Source organism: Stenella coeruleoalba (assembly GCF_951394435.1).
Source record: "Stenella coeruleoalba genome assembly, chromosome: 7".
NCBI lineage: Eukaryota > Metazoa > Chordata > Mammalia > Artiodactyla > Delphinidae > Stenella > Stenella coeruleoalba.
In genome coordinates this window covers 34,069,424-34,089,656 of record NC_137153.1, presented here as the reverse complement: position 1 = coordinate 34,089,656, position 20,233 = coordinate 34,069,424, and the positions used below count along the sequence as shown (strand labels likewise).

The 20,233-nt window shown below is 39.1% G+C and overlaps 1 protein-coding gene across 1 annotated transcript in view; it reads right to left on the bottom strand.

Annotated features, from left to right (window-relative positions):
- Window positions 1–20,233, bottom strand: part of WNK2 (WNK lysine deficient protein kinase 2) — a 155,712-nt gene that overhangs the window by 8,695 nt on the left and 126,784 nt on the right. Inside the window, exons 27-28 of the mRNA XM_079925504.1 lie at window positions 18,603–18,647; window positions 16,871–17,130 (exon numbers count right to left, since the gene is read on the bottom strand). Coding sequence (XP_079781630.1) covers window positions 16,871–17,130; window positions 18,603–18,647 — 305 coding nt within the window. The remainder of the gene's footprint in view (window positions 1–16,870; window positions 17,131–18,602; window positions 18,648–20,233) is intronic.

Below are 20,233 nucleotides of genomic sequence, written 5' to 3'. Positions count from 1 at the left end.
CCTACAATAGATACACAAAAATAGGGAGAAAGTAACACAAGCATGCCATGATTTGATAAAGAAAATAATCAAACCACAAGGGAAGAAACTAAAAGAAGAAGAAAATAATATAGAATGACAAAAACAACCAGAAAACAAGTAACAAATGGCAGTTAAGTACATACCTATATAGAATTACTTTAAATGTCAATGGACTAAATGTTCCAATCAAATGACACAGAGTGGATGACTGGATAAAAAACAAGACCCATCTATGTGCAAGAGACTCTCTTTAGAATTAAAGACACACAGACTAAAAGTGAAGAGATGGAAGGAGCTATTTCATGGAAATGAAAACGACAAGAGAGCTGGTAGCAATACTAATACCTTGCAAATTAGACTTTAAAAAAAAAGTCTACAAAAAAGACAAAGAAGGATATTATATAACGATATAGTGATCAATACAAGAAGAGAATATACGTTTATTAATATGTATGCACTTCATATAGGTGCAACTAAATATGGAAAGCAAATATTAACAGACATAAAAAGGAGAAACTGACAATAATAGAATAATAGTTGGAGACTATAATGAAATATTGGTCTTAAGTGACACATTAGACAAATTGGACTTAATAAATATATATAGGACATTCCATCCAAAAACAGCAGAATATACATTCTTTTCAAGTGCACATGGAATGTTCTCTAGGATAGATCACATGCCAGGCCAAAAAACAAGTCTCAATAAATAGAAGAGAACTGAAATTACATCAAGCTTTTTTTTTCAACCATAACAGTATGAAACTAGAAACCAAGTACTGGAAGAAAAATGAGAAAAACACAAACACATGGAGACTAAACGACATGTTAATAAAAGAAACAACAGATGAATGAAAAAATCAAAGAGGAAATCAGAAAAAAACGAGACAGATGAAAAAAAACGCAACTTTGCACAATCTACAGGACGCAGCAGAAGCAAATATAAGAGGGAAGATTATAATAATACATGCATACCTGAGCATACAAGAAAAATCTCAGATAAACAACCTATCCTCCATCTAAATGAATTAGAAAAAGAACAAAGCCCAAGTTAGCACAAGTAATACCTAGTGAAGAGCCAATACCTAGTGTAACAAACTATTGTTACAGAAGAGCTAATACGTAGTGTAACAAACTATTCCAACAAAATGAAGGAGGGAACACCCCCAAATTCATTCTACGAGGCCACCATTACACTGATACCAAATCTAGAAAAAGACATTACAGAGAAAAGAAAATTACTAGTCAATATCTGTGATGAATATAGATGCAAAAATCCTCAAAAAATATTGGCAAACCAAATTCAATAATATATAAAAAGGATAATACACCATGATCAAGTGGTATTTATTCCACAGATTCAAGGACAGTTCAATATCCACAAGTCAATCAGTGTGATACACCACATTAACAAAAGGAAGGATAAAAATCACATTATCATTTCAATAGACACAGAAAAAGCATTTGACAAAATTCAACTTCCATTCATGATAAAGACTTGCATCAAAGTTGGTATAGAGGAAACATATTTCAACATAATAAAGGCCATTTATGACAAACCCACAGCTAACATCACGCTCAACAGTGAAAAGCCAAAACTTTTCCTCTAAAATCAGGAACAAAACAAGGATGCCCACTCTCGCCACTGAGAAGTAGTACTGGAAGTCCTAGCCACAGCAGTCAGACAAGAAAAAGAAATAAAAGGCATCCAAATTGGAAAGGAAGAAGTAAAAATGTCACTATTTGCAGATGACATGATGTTATACTCAGAAAATTCTGAAGTTCCATCAAAAAACTATGAGAACTAATAAATGAATTCAGTAAAGTTGCAGGATACAAGATTGACATACAGAAATCTATTGGTTTTCTAAACACTAATAATCAACTATCAGAAAGAGAAAACAATAAAACAATCGTATTTAAAATTGCATCAAAGAGAATAAAATACCTAGGAATAAACTTAACCAAGGAGGTGAAAGATCTATAACCTGAAGACTCTAAAACATTGATGAAGGATATTTAAGATGATACAAACAAATAGAAAAGATATTCCATGTTCCTGGATTGGAAGAATTAATACTGTTAAAATGGCCATACTACCCAAAGCAATCTACAGATTTAATTCAATCCCTATCAAATTACCCATGACATTTTCCACAAAACTAGAACAAATAATTCTAAAATTTATATGGAACCAAAAAGGCTCCCAATTACCAAACCAATCTTGAGAAAAAAGAACAAAGCTGGAGGTATCACACTCCCCAACTTCACATTATACTACATAGGTACAGCAATCAAAAGAGCATGGTACTGACACAAACACAGAAACATACATAATGGAACAGAATGAACAGCCCCTCCCAAAACCCATAAACTTATGGTCAATTAATCTACAACAAAGGAGGCAAGAATATACAATGGGGAAAAGGTAGTCTCTTCAGTAAGTGGTGCTGGGAAAACTGGACAACTACATGTAAAAGAATAAAATTAGAACATTCTCTAACACCATATAAAAAAATAAACTCGAAATGAATTAATATCTTAAATAAGACTGAAACCCATAAAACTACTTGAGGAAAATTTAGGCAGAACACTCTTTGACATAAATCAAAGGAATATTTTTTTGGCTCTGTCTCCTAAGGCAAATGAAACAAAAGCAAAAACAAACATGGGACCTAATTAAACTTAAAAGCTTTTGCACAGCTAAAGAAACCTTTGGCAAAAAGAAAAGACAACCTATTATTGAAAGTGAGAAAATATTTGCAAATGATATGACTGATAAGGGGTTAATATCCAAAATACATAAACTGCTCATATAATTCAATATCAAAAAAACAAATAACCTGATTAAAAAATGGGCAGAAGACTTGAATAGATATTTCTCAAAGAAGACATACACATGGCCAAAGGGCACATCAAAAGATTCTCAACATTGGTAATCAGAGAAATGTAAATCAAAACCACAATGAAGTATCACCTCACACCTGTCAGAATAGCTATCATCAAAAAGACCACCAATAACAAATGTTGGCAAGGATATGGAGAAAAGGTTACCCTAGTACACTGTGGATGGGAATGCAAATTGCAGCCACTATGGAAAACATTATGGAGGTTCTTCAAAAACCTGAAAATAGAACCACCATATGATCCAGCAATTCCTTTCCTGGGTATATATCCATAAAAAATGAAAACACTAATTTGAAAAGATAAAGTGATCACAGCAGCTTCATGTACAATAGCCAAGATATGGAAACAACCTAAGCAACAGATGAATGGATAAAGAAAATGTGGGTTACATATATAATGGAATATTACTCAGCCATAAAAAATGAAATTTTGCCATTTGCATCAACATGGATGGACCTGGAGAGTATTATGCTTAGTAAAATAAATCAGAGAAAGAAAAATATTGTATATGATCAGTTATATGTGGAATCTAAAAAATAAAATAAACGAATATAACAAAACATATAGATTCACAGATATACAGAAAACAAACTAGTGGTTACCAGTGGGAAGCTGGAGGGAGGGAGGGGCAAGATAGTGGTAGGGGATTAAGAGGTACAAACTAATAGGTATAAAATAAATAAGCTACGAGGATATATTATACAGCACAGGGAATACAGCCAACATTTTATAATAACTTTAATGATGTACATCTATAAAAATACTGAATAACTATGTTGTACACGTGAAACTAATAAAATAGTTTAAATCAACTGTATTTCAATTAAAAATTCTTTAAAAAAAGAAAAAGAAAGTGAAATGATGGGAAAATAAACTCCTGAGAGATGATCCAAGATGGTACAGTGGAAGGAGCTTGGGCTTACCTCACAACAAAACCACAACTAACCGCTGAACAGCCATCGATAAAAAAGACTGGAAGCTGCTAAAAGAGATATTCTACATCCAAAGATATAAAGAAGGAACCACAACAAGATCGTAAGGGGCACACTCACAATATAATCAAATCCCATTACCCTGGGTGGGCGATCCACCAACTGGAGAACTATTATATTGCAGAAGTTCTCCCACAGGAGTTAGAGTTCTGAGCTCCACGTTAGGTTCCCCAGCTGGGGGTCTGACATCAGAGGGAGGAGCCCCAGAGACATTTGGCTTTGAAGGCCAGGAAGGCTTGATTGCAGGAGCTCCACAGGACTAGGGGAAGTGGAGACTCCACTCTTGGAGGGTGCACACAAGGTCTCGCATGTACTGGGACCCAGGGCAAAGGCAGTGACTTCACAGGAGCCTAGGCTGGACCTACCTGCTGGTCTTGGAGGATCTCCTGGGGAGGGGGTTGTGGCTGTGGCTCTCCCTTGGGATGTGGACATGGGTGGTGGAGATTTCAGGGAGTGTGCAGCTACATGAACTCTCAAGGAGGCAGACATCTTGCTTGGGTCATCAGCACCAAGACCTGGCCCCACCCAACAGCCTGTAGTCTCCAGTACTGGGACGCCTCAGGCCAAACAACAGCCCTACCCATCAGCAGACAGGCTGCCTAAAGACTTCTTGAGCCCACAGCCACCTCTAGACACATCCCTTAACACGGTTCTGCCCATCGGCCCACCAAAGTGCCAAGATCCAGCTCCACCCACCAGTAGGCAGGCACCAGACCCTCCCACTAGGAGACCTGCACAAGCATCTATACCAGCCTCACCCACCGGGGCAGACACCAGAAACAAGACTACTACAATCAGGCAGCCTGCAGAACTGAGTCTGCAAATACAGGAATTTGTTCCAGACAAACAAGATAAAACCCCAAAGAACAACTAAGCAAAGTAGAGACAGGCAATCTACCAGAGAAAGAATTCAGCATAATGATAGTAAAGATGATCCAAGATCTCAGAAAAAGAATGGATGCACAGTGTGAGAAAATACAAGAAATTTTTAATAAAGAATTAGAAAATATAGAGAACAACCAGAGTTGAAGAATACAATAATTGAAATGAAAAATATACCAGAAGGAATCAATAGCAGAATAAATGATGCAGAAGAACGAATAAGTGAGCTGGAAGACAGAAAGGGGGAAATCACTGCTGCAGAACAGAATAAAGAAAGAAGAATGAAAAGAAATGAAGACAGTTTAAGAGACCCCTGGGACAAAATTAAATTCACCAACATTCACATTACAGGGGTCCCAAAAGGAGAGGAGAGAGAGAAAGGGCCTGAGAAAATATTTGAAGAGATAATAGCTGAAAAATTCCCTAACATGAGAAAGAAAACACTCACTTAAGTCCAGGAAATGCAGAGAGTCCCAGGCAGGATTAACCAAAGCAGGAACATGCCAAGACACAGTAATCAAATTGACAAACATTAAAGACAAAGAGAAAATATTAAAAGCAACAAGGAATAAGCAACAAATAATGTACAAGGGAATCCCCTTACGGTTATCAGTTGATTTTTTTTTTTTTAATCAGTTGATTTTTTCAGCAGAAACTCTGCAGGCCAAAAGGGAGTGGCACGATTTAAATGAAGAAAGGGAAAGAATATTCGACCCAGCAAGGTGCTCATTCAGATTCAACGGAGAAATAAAAAGCTTTACAGACAAGCAACAGGTAAAAGCATTCAGCACCACCAAACCAGTTTCACAACAAATGCTAAAGGAACTTCTCTAGGTGGAAAAGAAAAGGCCACAACTGGAAACAAGAAAATTACAAAATGGGAAAGCTCACCAGGAAAGGCAAACATACAGTAAAGGTAAGAAATCATCCACACACAAATAGGATCTCTAAACCCATAATTGTGAGAGGAAGAGAGTACAAATGCAGGATATTTGAAATACATTTGAAATTAAGAGCTCAGCAGCTGAAAACAATTGTGTGTGTGTACATATATGTGTGTGTGTGTGTATACTGCTGTATCAAAACCTCATGGTAACCACAAACCAAAAATGTATAATAGATATACACACACATAAGAAAAAGGAATCCAAATACAACAGTACAGAGTCATCAAATCACAAGAGAAGAGAAAAACATAGGAAAGGAAGAAAAAGACCTACAAAAACAAACCCAAAACAATTAATAAAAGGGCAATAAGAACATATGTATTGATAATTACCTTAAATGTAAAAGGATTAAATGCTCCAACTGAAAGATACAGACTGGCTGAATGGATACAAAAATAAGACCTGTATATATGCTGTTTATAAGAGACCCACTTAAGCTATAGAGACACATACAAACTAAAAGTGAGGGGATGGAAAAAAGTATTCCATGCAAATGTAAATGAAAAGAAAGCTGGAGTATCAATACTCATGTGAGACAAAATAGACTTTAAAATAAACACTGTTACAAAAGACAAGGAAGAAAAAAAAAAAAAAGACAAGGAAGGACAATACCTAATGATCAAGGGATCAAGCCAAAAAGATATAACAGTTGTTAACATATATGCACCTAACATAGGAGCACTTCAGTATATAAGGGAAATGCTAACATCCATAAAAGAAAAAATTGACAGTAACACAATAATAGCTGGTGACTTTAACACCCCACTTTCATCAATGGGCAGATCATCCGGACAGAAAATCACTAAGGAAACACAGGCCTTAAATGACACATTAGACCAAATGGACTTAATTGATATTTACAGAACATTCCATCCAAAAGCAGCAGAATACACATTCTTCTCAAGTGCACATGGAACATTCTCCAGGATAGATGACATCCTGGGCCACAAAACAACCCTTGCTAAATTTAAGAAAACTGAAATCATTTCAAGCATCTTTTCCAACCACAACGCTATGAGATTAGAAATCAACTACAAGAAAAAAAACTGCAAAAAATACAAACACATGGAGGCTAAACAATATGTTACTAAATAACCAATGGACTACTGAAGAAAGCAAAGGGGAAATCAAAAAATACCTAGAGCTAAATGAAAACAGAATCATGACGATCTGAAACCTCTGGGACACAGCAAAAGCAGTTCTAAGAGGGAAGTTTATAGAGATACAAGCTTACCTCAGGAAATAAGAAAAATCTAAAATAAACAACGTAAAGTTACACCTAAAGCAACTAGAGAAAAAAGAACAAAACCCAAAGTTAGTAGAAGGAAAGAAATCATAAAGATCAGAGCAGAAATAAATGAAACAGAGACAAAGAAAACAATAGAAAAGATCAATGAAACTAAATCCTGGTTCTTTGAAAAGATAAAGAAAATTGATAAAACTTTAGCAAGACTCATCAAGAATAAAAGGGAGAAAGCCCAAATCAAATAAAATTAGAAATGAAATTAGAAATGAAAAAGGAGAAGTTACAACCAATACCACAGAAATAAAAAGGACCATAACAGACTACTACTACTACTACAACCTAAAAGAAATGGACAAATTCTTAGAAAGGTACAATCTCCCAAGACTGAACCTGGAAGCAACTGAACATACGAACAGACCAATTACAAGTACTGAAATTGAATCTGTGATTTAAAAAACTCCAAACAAACAAAAGTCCAGGACCAGAGGGCTTCATAGGTGAATTCTTTCAAACATTTAGAGAAGAGTGAACACCTATCCTGAAACTATTCCAAAAAGTCGCAGAGTAAGGAACACTTCTAAACTCATTCTCTGAGGCCACCATCACCCTGATACCAAAACCAGACAAAGATATTACAAAAAAAGAAAATTACAGAACAGTATCACTGATGAATACAGATGCAAAAACCCTCAACAAAATACTAGCAAACCAAATCCAACAACACATTAAAAGGATCATACACCATGATCAAGTAGCATTTATCCCAGGGATGCAAGAACTTTTCAATATCTGCAAATCAATCAGTGTGATACACCACATTAACATATTAAAGAATAAAAACCATATGATCATCTCAATAGATGCAGAAAAAGCTTTTGACAAAATTCAACACCCACTTATGATAAAACCTCTCCAGAAAGTGAGAATAGAGGGCACCTACCTCAACATAATAAAGGCCATATATGACAAACCCACAGCCAACATCATTCTCAATGGTGAAAAACTGAAAGCATTTCCTCAAAGATGAAGAACAAGACAAGGATGTCCACTCTCGCCACTTTTATTCAACATAGTTTTGGAAGTCCTAGCCACATCAATCAGAGAAGAAAAAGAAATCAAAGGTCTCCATATTGGAAAAGAGGAAGTAAAACTGTCACTGTTTGGAGATGACATGATACTATACATAGAAAATCCTAAAGGTGCTACCAGAAAACTACTAGAGCTCGTCAATGATTCTGGTAAATTTGTAGGATACAAAATGAATACAAAGAAATCTGTTGCATTTCTATACACTAACAATGAAAGATCAGAAAGAGAAATTAAGGAAACAATCCCATTTGCCATCACATCAAAAAGAATAAAATACCTAGGAATAAACCTACGTAAGGAGACAAAAGACCTGTACTCCGAAAACTATAAGACACTGATGAAAGAAATCGAAGATGACACAAACAGATAGAAAGATATACCATGTTCTTGGATGGGAAGAATCAATATTGTCAAAATGACTATACTGCCCAAGGCAATCTACAGATTCAGTGCAATCCCTATCAAACTACCAGTGGCATTTTTCACAGAGCTAGAACAAAAAATTTAAAAATGTGCATGGAAACACAAAAGACCCTGATTAGCTGAAGCAATCTTGAGAAAGAAAAATGGAGCTGGAGGAATCAGGCTCCCTGACTTCAGACTATACTACAAAACTACAGTCATCAAAACAGTATGGTACTGGCACAAAAACAGAAATATAGATCGATGGAATAGGATAGGACATCCACAAATAAACCTACACATCTATAGTCAATTAATCTAGCAGAAAGGAGGCAAAAACATATAATGGAGAAAAGATAGTCTCTTCAATAAGTGGTTCTGGGCAAACTGCACAGCTACCTGTAAAAGAATAAAATTAGAACATTCTCTAACACCATATATAAAAATAAACTAAAAATGAATTAATGACTTAAATAAGACTGAAAACCATAAATCTCCTAGAGGAAAACATAGGCAGAACACTCTTTGACATAAATCATAGCAATATAGTTGCAAACTTTAATACTTCACTTTCAATGAAGGATAGGACAACCAGATACAAGATAAGTAAGGAGAGGACCTGAACATCACAAGCCCATTAGGCTTAACAAACATTTACAAAACATTTCACCCAATGAGAGCAGAATTCTGCAGTGTAAGCCCTGACAAGTAGCTTTTCTTTCTTTTTTTTTTTTGTAATGCAAGTGCCTGACTTAAGCTTTGATTTCCTGAGGCACCCACTTCAAAGAAGCCATCTCAAATAATAACACTGCCAGCCACACAACTAGATAAAGACCTACCATCCCCTTCACCCACCCCCATCCGAGCTCCTGTAATTTAGAGATCTCTGATTGATTTTAAATAACTGACCATTTGGCTATTTGCCTTTTTCTTTTCTTCTTGCACTTTAATTCCCACTCTTACATTTTAAGTTCACAAATAAGGAATGAACTAGTGAAACTCCAATAAAAGCAGAACCCCAGGCCTGCCTGTCTGTTTCTCTCACCCTCTCTCTTTCTCTCTCCCTCCTTGCCACCTCACTATGTAGCCCCAGGTGTGTCATGTAACCCTCCCCTCCAGACCGGTAAGTAATAAAGCTTGTCCTTTCCACAGTTTACTGATGATTATTGCTGAAGAATCTTGCAATCATATTAAGAACCACGAGAGTTGGTCCAGCCATATGACTGGTTCTGACAGGGGAACCCAGGCCCAGGTGAGTGCTCCCAAGCATTTCTAGCTGATAGCATCACTATTGATAGACTGAGGGTGGCACAAAACAAAGACACATTCTTTTAAAGTGCACAGGGAACATTCTCCAAAACAGGCCATATGTTAGTCCACAAAACAATTTTAAAAGATTAAAATGATACAAAGTATCTTTTCTAACACAATGAATGAAATTAAAAAAAAAATTAAACTAGAAAACTGGCATATATGTAGAAAGTAAACAATGCACTCAAACAACCAAATAGCCAAAGACGTAGTCACAGGGAAATCAGAAAACACCTTAGAACAAATGAAAAGGAAAACACAAGATACTAAAATCTATTACATATAGCAAAAGAAGTGTCCAGAGGGAAATTTATAACTGCAGATGTCTACATTAAAAAAGAAGAAAGATCTTAAGCCAATAACTTAACTGTATACCATAATAAACTGAGATAAACAAAATACAAAATAGAAAAACAATAAAGGAAAATCAACAAAACCAAAAGTTGGTGTTTTAAAAAGATCAAAAATTGGCAAAGTCTTTAGCTACCAAACTGGATAACTCAGATGAAATAGACAAATTCCTAGAAACACACAAACTTCCAAAACTGACTCAAGAGGAAATAGAAAATCTGAATAGACCTGTAACAAGTAGTGAGATTGAATTATTAATAAAAAACCTCTCAACAAAGAAAAGCCCAGGACCAGACGGCTTCCATGGTGAATTGTACCATTTAAAGAAGAATTAACACCAATATTTCTCAAACTCTTCCAAAAAGTTGAAGAGGTGGGAACACTTCCTAACTCATTCTATGTAGCGAACATCACTCTGGTATCAAAGCCAGATAAAGACATCATAAGAAAAAAAATTACAAATACCTGTGATAAATACTGATGTAGAAATCTTCAGTAAAACATTAGCAAACTGGATTCAATAGCATATTAGAAGGAGTATACACCATGACCAGGTGCAACCCTGCAAGGATGGTTTAATATATGAAAATCAATCAATGTAACACACCATTAATGGAATGAAGAGTTAAGAAAACCATAATTCAAAAAGAGTCATGTACCAAAATGTTCATTGCAGCTCTATTTACAATAGCCAGGAGATGGAAACAACCTAAGTGTCCATCATTGGATGAATGGATAAAGAAGATGTGGCACATATATACAATGGAACATTACTCAGCCATAAAAAGAAACGAAATTGAGCTATTTGTAATGAGGTGGATAGACCTAGAGTCTGTCATACAGAGTGAAATAAGTCAGAAAGACAAAGACAAATACCGTATGCTAACACATATATATGGAATCTAAGAAAACAAAATGTCATGAAGAACCTAGGGGTAAGATGGGAATAAAGACATAGACCTACTAGAGAATGGACTTGAGGATATGGGAAGGGGGAAGGGTAAGCTGTGACAAAGTGAGAGAGTGGCATGGACATATATACACTACCAAACGTAAAATAGATAGCTAGTGGGAAGCAGCCGCATAGCACAGGGAGATCAACTCAGTGCTTTGTGACCACCTAGAGGGGTGGGATAGGGAGGGTGGGAGGGAGAGAGACGCAAGAGGGAAGAGATATGGGAACATATGTATATGTATAACTGATTCACTTTGTTATAAAGCAGAAACTAACACACCATTGTAAAGCAATTATACTCCAATAAAGATGTAAAAAAAAATAGAATGAAGAGTTAAAAAATATGATCATCTTAATTAATGCAGAAAAACCATTTGACAAAATCCAACACTCTTTCATGACAACAGCACTCAACATACTAGAAATAAAATAGAATTTTCTCAGTATGGTAAAGGCCATATATGAAGAAACCCTTGTTAACATCACACTCAATGGTGAAAGACTGAACATTTTTCCTTTAAGATCAAGACAGAGATGCCCACTTTTTCCATTTCTATTCAATATAGTACTTGAAGTTCTACCCAGAGAAATTAGGCAAGAAAAGGAAATAAAAGGCACCCAAACTGGAAAGGAAGAAGTAAAAGTATCTCTGTTCAGAATAACATTTCTTATATGCAGATAACCCTAAAGAACACACACACACACACACACACACACACACACACACACACACACAAACTGCTAGAACTAATTTATGAATTCAGCAAAGTTGCAGGGTAGAAAATCAACACATCAAAATCAGTGGCATTTTTTTTTTTTTTTTTGGCTGCTCCACGTGGCATGTGGGATCCTAGTTCTCCAACCAGGGATCAAACCTGCATCCTCTGCATTGGAAGCATGGAGTTTTAACCACTGGACTGCCAGGGAAGTCCCAGTTGTATTTTTATACACTAGCAATGAACAATCTGAAAAGAAAATTAAGAGAACAATTACATTTAAGCACAAAAAAGAATAAAATACTTAGGAATAATTAAACTAAGGAGTTGAAAGACTTACACACTGAAAACGGCAAAACATTGCCAAAAGAAATTAAAGAAGACATAAGTAAATGGGAAGACATCCCATGTTCGTGGATTTGAAGACTTAATATTGTTAATATGTCAATACCACCCAAAGCCAATCTATAGAGATTTGATGTACCCCTATCAAAGTCTCAATGGCATTTTTTCAAAAAATAGAAAAACTCATCCTAAAACTCGTTTGGATTCTCAAGGGATCCCAATAAGCAAAACGGTCCTAAAAAAGAACAAAGTTGGAAGACTCATACTTCTTGACTTCAGAACTTACTGCAAAGCTACAGAAATCAAAACAGTGTAATATTAGCAACATGACAGACTGTACACCAACGGAATAGAATAGAAAATCCAGAAATAAACCTTTGCATATATGACCAATTGATTTTCAAAAAGGGTGCCGAGACCATTCAATGGGAAAAGGACAGTTTTTTTCAACAAATACTGCTGGGACAACTAGATATCAACATGCAAAAGAATAAACATGGTCTCTTACCAAACACCATATATAAAAATTAACTCAAAATGGATAAAAGGCCTAAACATAAGAGCTACAATCATTAAACTCTTAGCATCTTTAGAGACACTTAGAAGGAAACATGGGGGGAAAGCTTTATAACGTTGGATTTGGCAATAAATCATTGCCAAATCCAATGACATAGGCAACAAAAGAAAAAATAAACTGGAATTCATAAAAATGAAAAAGCTTTATGCATCAAAAGACATTATCAACCGAGTAAAAAGGTAACTCACAGAATGGGAATTATTTTTGGAAATCACATATCTGAAAAGCGATTAATATCCAGAATATAGAGAGAATTCCTCCAAGTCAACAACAAAAAAAGAAACAACTCAATGAAAAAATGGGCAAAAACCCCTTCCACCATGTGAGGATACAATGAGAAGTCTGCAACCTGGAAGAGGCCCTCACCCTTGCATGCTGACATCCTCATGTCAGACGTCCAGCCTCCAGGACTGTGAGAAATAAATATCTGTTGTTTATATTTAAAAAATAGGCAAAAGGCTTGAATTATTTTTCCAAAGAAGACATACAAATGGCCAATAAGCTCATGAAAAGATGCTCAACATCACTGATCATTAGGGAAATGCAAACCACCTCACACCTATCAAGATGGCTACCATGAAAAAAATCAGAAAATAGAAAGTATTAGAGAGGATGTGGAGAAACTGGAGCCCTTGTGTACTGTTGGTGGGGATGTAAAATGGTGCAGCTGCTCTGGAAAGTAGTTTGGTGATTCCTCAAAAAATTAAAACTAGAATTACCATATGATCTAGTGATTCCACTTCTGGGTATATACCCTAAAGAACTGAAAGCAAAGACTCAAAGAGATATCTATATACCCATGTTCATAGTAGCATTATGCACAACAGTTAAAAGGTAGAAGCAACCCAAGTGTCATCAACGGATGAACGGATAAAACAAAATGTGGTATGTACGTACAATGGACTATGACTCAGCATTTAAAAGGAAGGAAAGTCTTTCAAGACACTGATGAAAGAAATCAAAGATGATACTAACAGTCCACCTAGAGGGGTGGGATGGGGGGCTGGGAGGGAAATGCAAGAGGGAGGAGAAATGGGGATATATGTATATCTATAGCTGATTCACTTTGTTATAAAGCAGAAACTAACACACCATTGTTAAGCAATTATACTCCAATAAACATGTTAAAAAATTAATTAATTAATTTTTTAAAAAGATGATACAAACAGATGCAGAGATATACCATGTTCTTGGATTGGAAGAATCAACATTGTGAAAATGACTCTGCTACCCAAAGCAATCTACAGATTCAATGCAACCCCTATCAAATTACCAGTGGCATTTTTCACAGAAGTAGAACAAGAAATTTTACAATTTGTATGGAAACACGAAAGACCCCGAATAGTCAAAGCAATCTTGAGAAAGAAAGAGCTGGAGGAATCCAGGCTCCCTGACTTCAGACTATACTACAAAGCTACAGTAATCAAGACAGTATGGTACTGGAACAAAAACAGAAATATAGATCAATGGAACAGGATAGAAAGCCCAGAGATAAACCCACACACATATGGTCACTTTATCTTTGACAAAGGAGGGAAGAATATACAATGGAGAAAAGACAGCCTCTTCAGTAAGTGGTGCTGGGAAAACTGGACAGCTACATGTAAAAGAATGACATTAGAACACTTCCTAGCACCATACAAAAAAATAAACTCAAAATGGATTAAAGACCTAAATGTAAGGCCAGACACTATCAAACTCTTAGAGGAAAACAGGCAGAACACTCTATGACATAAATCACAGCAAGATCCTTTTTGACCCACCTCCTAAAGTAATGTAAATAAAAACAAAAATAAACAAATGGGGCTTTTCTGAAAAGAAAAGAAAAAGAATCCCAGACATCTGAACAACAGAATTAGCAGAGCTGACCGACAGGGCCTGGCCCAGCACAGATACTGAGAGCTGATGTGGTGGAGTCTGGACAGAAGAGTAGAGACTAGCCTGCCCAGGGCTTGAGGTGCAGAACCTGCAGGGCCTTGGGGCTGTGTTATGAATTCTCAGTTCTGTCCCAGAATAATGGAGAATAGATTTGAAGAGTTAAACTCATGGAGGTGCAGTGTCAGGAGGTTACTACAGAAGAGGAACAAAAGTTCAGACTGGGAGTGTGGACGTGAGAGGGAATGAAAGAGGATGACCTCAAGCACCTGTGGAGCAGTGGTTGACAGCTTGGGTCAAAAATCCAGTCCCAGCAAGTTTTAAAGAACTGGAAACACACAAAATCTGTTCTCTTATCACAGTGCAATTAGGCTTAAAAAATCCCCAGAAAACCACTATCAAAAAGCTCATGAGGAAATTAATAACTATATTACCTCAAATCACCACGGAAATTATAAAATATTTTGATCAGAGGTTAAAGAAAATGCTACATATCAAAACCTTTGGAATGCAGCTAATACCACTAGAAGGAATTTTATAGCCTGAATGTCTGTATTATAAAAGAAGAAAGGCTCAAAATCAATGCACTACACATCTCAAGAAACTTTCTAGAACAAAAAAGTAACCCAAAGATAGAAGAGAAGAAATAAAAGGAAGAAGCTAATGAAATATACAATAAAGAATTACCATCAAAGTGATGAGCTCTTTGAAAAGGCGAATAAAATATATAAATTCAGAGAAATCACCAATATCAGAATGAAAAATCATCACTGCAAATCCTGCAAACTGTGAAGAGAAAATATTATAAACAACTTTATACCAATTAATTGGAAAACTCAGATAAATTTAGAAGTGTATCAAATTGTTAGAAAAGCAGTATTTAACAGAAAGAAGAAATAGAAAACCCAAATGGTACTAAAACTGTAAAAGAAATTAAATCCAAAATGGAAACCTTACCCTCAAGGGATGTAGACATGGGTGATAAATATGTAACAGCAAAATGTCAATCATAGCTCATAGGTAGAAGGTACCTGAGAGTTCACTGAAGAATTTTCAATCTTTTGTATGTTTGAAACTTTTTGAAGTAAAAGATCATAGGGGAGCAATCCCACTCCTGGGCATATATCCGGAGAAAAACATGGTCCAAAAGGATACATGCACCCCAATATTCACTGCAGCACTTTTTACAATAGCTAAGACATGGAAGCAATCTACATGTCCATCAACAGAGGAATGGATAAAGAAGATGTGGTACATATATACAACAGAATATTACCCAGCCATTAAGAAGAATGAAATAATGCCATTTGCAGCAACATGGATGGACCTAGAGATTGTCATACTGAGTGAAGTAAGTTAGACAGAGAAAGACAAATATCATACAATACCACTTATATGTGGAATCTAAAATAAAAAATGATACAAATGAACTTATTTACAAAACAGAAACAGATTCACAGACTTAGAGAACTGAACTTATGGTTACCAGGGAGAAGGGTCCGGGAGGAATAGGGAGTTTGGGATTGACATGTACACACTGCTATATTTAAAATGGATAATCAACAAGAACCCACTATATAGCACAGGGAACTCTGCTTAACATTATGTGACAACCTAAATGGGAAAAGAATTTGAAAAAGAATAGATACATGTATATGTATAACTGAATCACTTTGATGTACACCTGAAACTAAGACAACATTGTTAATCAACTATACTCCAATAAAAAATTAAAAGTTAAAAAGAAAAACAAAACCCTCCTGGCCCAGATGGCTTCACCAGTGAACTTTGCTAAACATTTCAGGAAAAAATAACATAATCTTGCACAAACTCCTCCAGGAGACTGAAAAAGAGGGAATACTCCTTCAAGTAGGCTTTGAAGTCAGTGGTCCTAATACAGGAACAATTCACACAACAAAACCTAAGACAGCAGCTCCTCACTTCTGCCCCACGTGGTCTGGGGCACCTGAGCTAAAACTCAATAAGGGGTGTCCCCTGGGTATGTCGTGCAGACCCCACCCACTTTGCCAGCTTGGGCTCTGGTGGAAGACAGGTTGAGGTGGGCTCACCAGGATGAGGCCACACCTGCAAGCTGCTGGCCAGTCCCACCTAGACACTGTCCAACACTGGGCTAAGGCCTGCTGCTCAGAGGTTCTGCTGAGATCTGGAGTCACAGCTTCATTCCCATTCTGTGTCTTCGACTCTGGGCAAGCCCCGCCCCGCCCCCCCACCCCCCACCCCGTGTCCCACTTACAGCCCGTGCCTCGCCAGAGGCCGGGGGCCAGCCTGCCATGGCCTCCATGTCATGCAACTTCTGCGTCTGCTTCAACTGGTTGAGTGACGGCTTCAGCTGTGTGGGCCCAACTGTCTTGCTTGTCCACTCATCCACCAACTTGTGCAGGTCGTCCGTGAAGGTGCCTTTCTTGTTGTTGCTGTTGTTCACCTGCGCCTGGATGTGCAGGGCAGGTTGGGGGCCCGGCTCAGGGCCCGGGACCAGGCTGCTGGTGGAGGACCCTAGAGAGCACACACAGGCCAGGGTTGGTGACACCACACGCCAGCACCACTGGCTGGCTGCAGTCATTCATACAGTGGTCTCGCTTAAGCCAGGCAACACCTTGCTTCAGGAGATGGTCTGCATTGGGGGGGTCCATGCAGTTTTAGACACAGTGGAGCAACCTCAGGGGACTGGGCATTGCCAGGCAGCCATCACCCATCTCATCAGCCAGGGGACAGGATCCCAGCTGCTGGCAGCCTCACTCAGCATCCTCTGTGCCCACACTGCCCAGGACCACCAGACCCCCATGTGAGAGAGTTTAGAAAACTCCTGGTGCAGCTGGACACAGACTGGGGGCAAATTCCTCACGCTTCTGCACTCTCAGCTCTAATATGAGGATTCAGAGGTGGTTCAACAATACTTTAGGCAGAATGCTTAGCAGCTGCTGCTATCCTTCCAGCAAAGGGAAAATGCTTGCAATAGGCTGGATTGCTGATGTTTCCGTGAATGATAATGACTTGGTGATTTGGAATTTAAGACACAGAAATCACGCCTCTCCTCACCAGAGTGTGTAATAACAATAAAGGATACAAATACCCAGAGCCTTCCGACATGGGTCTACAAGCTTGGTGCCAACGGAGGGGCTGATGCCTATCACAGGAGGAACTGGGAGGCCCGGCTGCCCGGGAAGGCCTGGGGCTGTGGCTTAGGTGGAGCTGGACAAAGGTGAGCGCACTTCGCCACTTCACTCAAAGATCTTTTTTAATGACCAAAACAGGACTTTTAAATATTTTTGAATTGTGTCCCTTTCCTTCCCCAGCACATAATTTCTTATTGGCAATTTTGGATAAACCAATTTTTAAATTTTCTGCATTAAATAAATAACCTAATGACCATCTCTTCAAACAAGCCATTGCAATATGTAGTTTACTTTAGAGGCTAGCAATGAAACAGCACAGACACAAACAGTTAAACATTAGTGATGAGATTTTACACACGCTGCTATTTCTACATGAACATTTCAGCCAGAAAAGAAAAACAGATAAATTAAAAAAAAAAAAAAAAGGCATGAGATGAGAGCAGTGGGCGGCCCAGGTAAACTGATACCCATTTTGTCCTGGCATCTCTCCTCTGTGAGGGGCACTCATCTTTAGCACTTCAAGGAAATACTCATTCCTACGGTTTTGGAAAAGGAGCCAATTAATGATTGGTAATATGTGGATGTTCCGGAGAAGGACAGCCTGTTAGATGTGAACTGGCAAGAATGCACAAACTCTAGGAGCCATGGAGACTCAAAAGGGCGCCCGAGGGCGGCTATCTCGCCAGGCGGAGGCCAAGCAGCACCTGTGAAGGGTGGGCGCAGAGCAGGCCCACGCCCGGCCACCCGCTGGGCCCTTGGCTCCCGGTCTAGTTGCGGAAACCCTGATGCACACTAGCGACAATAAAGCCCATGCGATGGAAGCGGACAAGGGGTAAAAAACCCGATAATTACGACTGCTGTGCTCTTTGCCTAGACAGAGACGCTTCAAGGCAGACCCTGCAAGGGAAGAAGAAATGACACAAGACCACAGGGTTAGGCAGGACAGCACACATGGGGGACAAGCCACCACACTCTAAGCAAAAGTCATCAGTGTGTGAGGAGGAGCAAAGGCCAGCAGTTCAGAGAGAAGGGACCAGCCTCCTGGGCTAACTGGGCGGCCCCCAAGTCAGTGTGGAGGTTCACACGAGCTTCGCCGAGGGGCGGAGGTGCAGGGCCAAGCCCCAAGCTTCAGGTAGAAGTGTGTGTGTCTCTAGAAGCATATTCAAAAAACAAAAGAGAGAGAGAGAGAAAGGAGAAAAAAAAAAAAAAGCAAAGCACACTGCTTGGCTTTCAAATGTAAGGTTTCTGGGAGCCCCGCTGGTTGAGGCAGGAAACCCACTAAGAGTCAGCCAGGAGAGCTCTCAATGGAGCAGAGCCTAGCTCTGCCCAGAGGGAGGCCCATGGGCAGTTTTCCAAGTGCAAAAAGATACATTGTTTTGCAGGTTTGAGGCCAATCCCAGATCCTGGACAGCTGCCCTGAACAGGCCAGTGGCAAGTGTGGTGAGGAAATCTGAGGGATCCTATCTAGAGAGGTGGGAGGCAGGGCCGACCCTGATTCTCTGTATCGCTGCTGCCTCATCTGGTATTCCAGGTCCACTGGGGCAGGGCGAGGCCTCTTATTGCACCATGACTAATGCTGCCAGGCCCTGTGCTCCCCAGAGGCTGTCTGTGCTAAGACAGATGGGCAGTGACTTTAGTGTCTGGCACTGACAGTCAGTGCCCACCTGGAGGGCAGATGAGTTGCCTGGGAGGGGCTGCTACACCCAGCTTACCCAGTGGCATCCCAGGGAGCCAAGCAGGCAAACGTGGGATGGGCAAGGACGGCTCAGGTGTCCCCAAGGTCACTCAGCAAGGCCACACTAGCACGGAGGGTGTCTGTGCTCCGGCCCACGGCCCCGTCGCCTGGAGCACAATTCCCTGCACACCCCATACTCCCTGGAGGGTGCCCGCCACACAGTCATTCCTAGCACTCTCGCTGTGGAAGGCAAGATGCTGCCTCCTGCATTTGGGGACGGGGACAAAGGCTCCTTGGGGAAGAGCTGTGCCCACTGGGCTCAGAAACCTAGCTCAAATTGAGTTGCACTTATTTTTGCTCATTCTGTTGTGTTCTATGAGGCTGACTTGATAAAAAGGGAGGTGATATTCTGTTGGGGTCTCTAATGTGCTAATAAAACCAAAAAAGGCCAGCAATCCAGACTGACTGATTCTCAGTGGGAACTTTGAAGTGTTTTTGCTGGTCTGTGTCCTGTGATGGACCCCAACTGAGAGCACAAGGCCCTCTGGGGGCTCTGAGGCACGAAGGGAGGAGGGTCCTGGGCTCTGTGAGCATGCAGGGCACCAGATGAGTGCACGTTTCCTAGTCAGATTCCTGTGGTTGTAGCGTCCTCTGGGCCGTAGCAGTCCCCTAGAGATGACCCTGGGACATGGGACTAATCACTCTGCCAGGTCCCTGCAGCCTCACAGTAGCAGGTTCTTTCAAAAGGCTTCTCTGTGCCTGCCTGGCACCTCCTAGTGCAGCTAGAGCTCTGCATTCAGAGCTCACA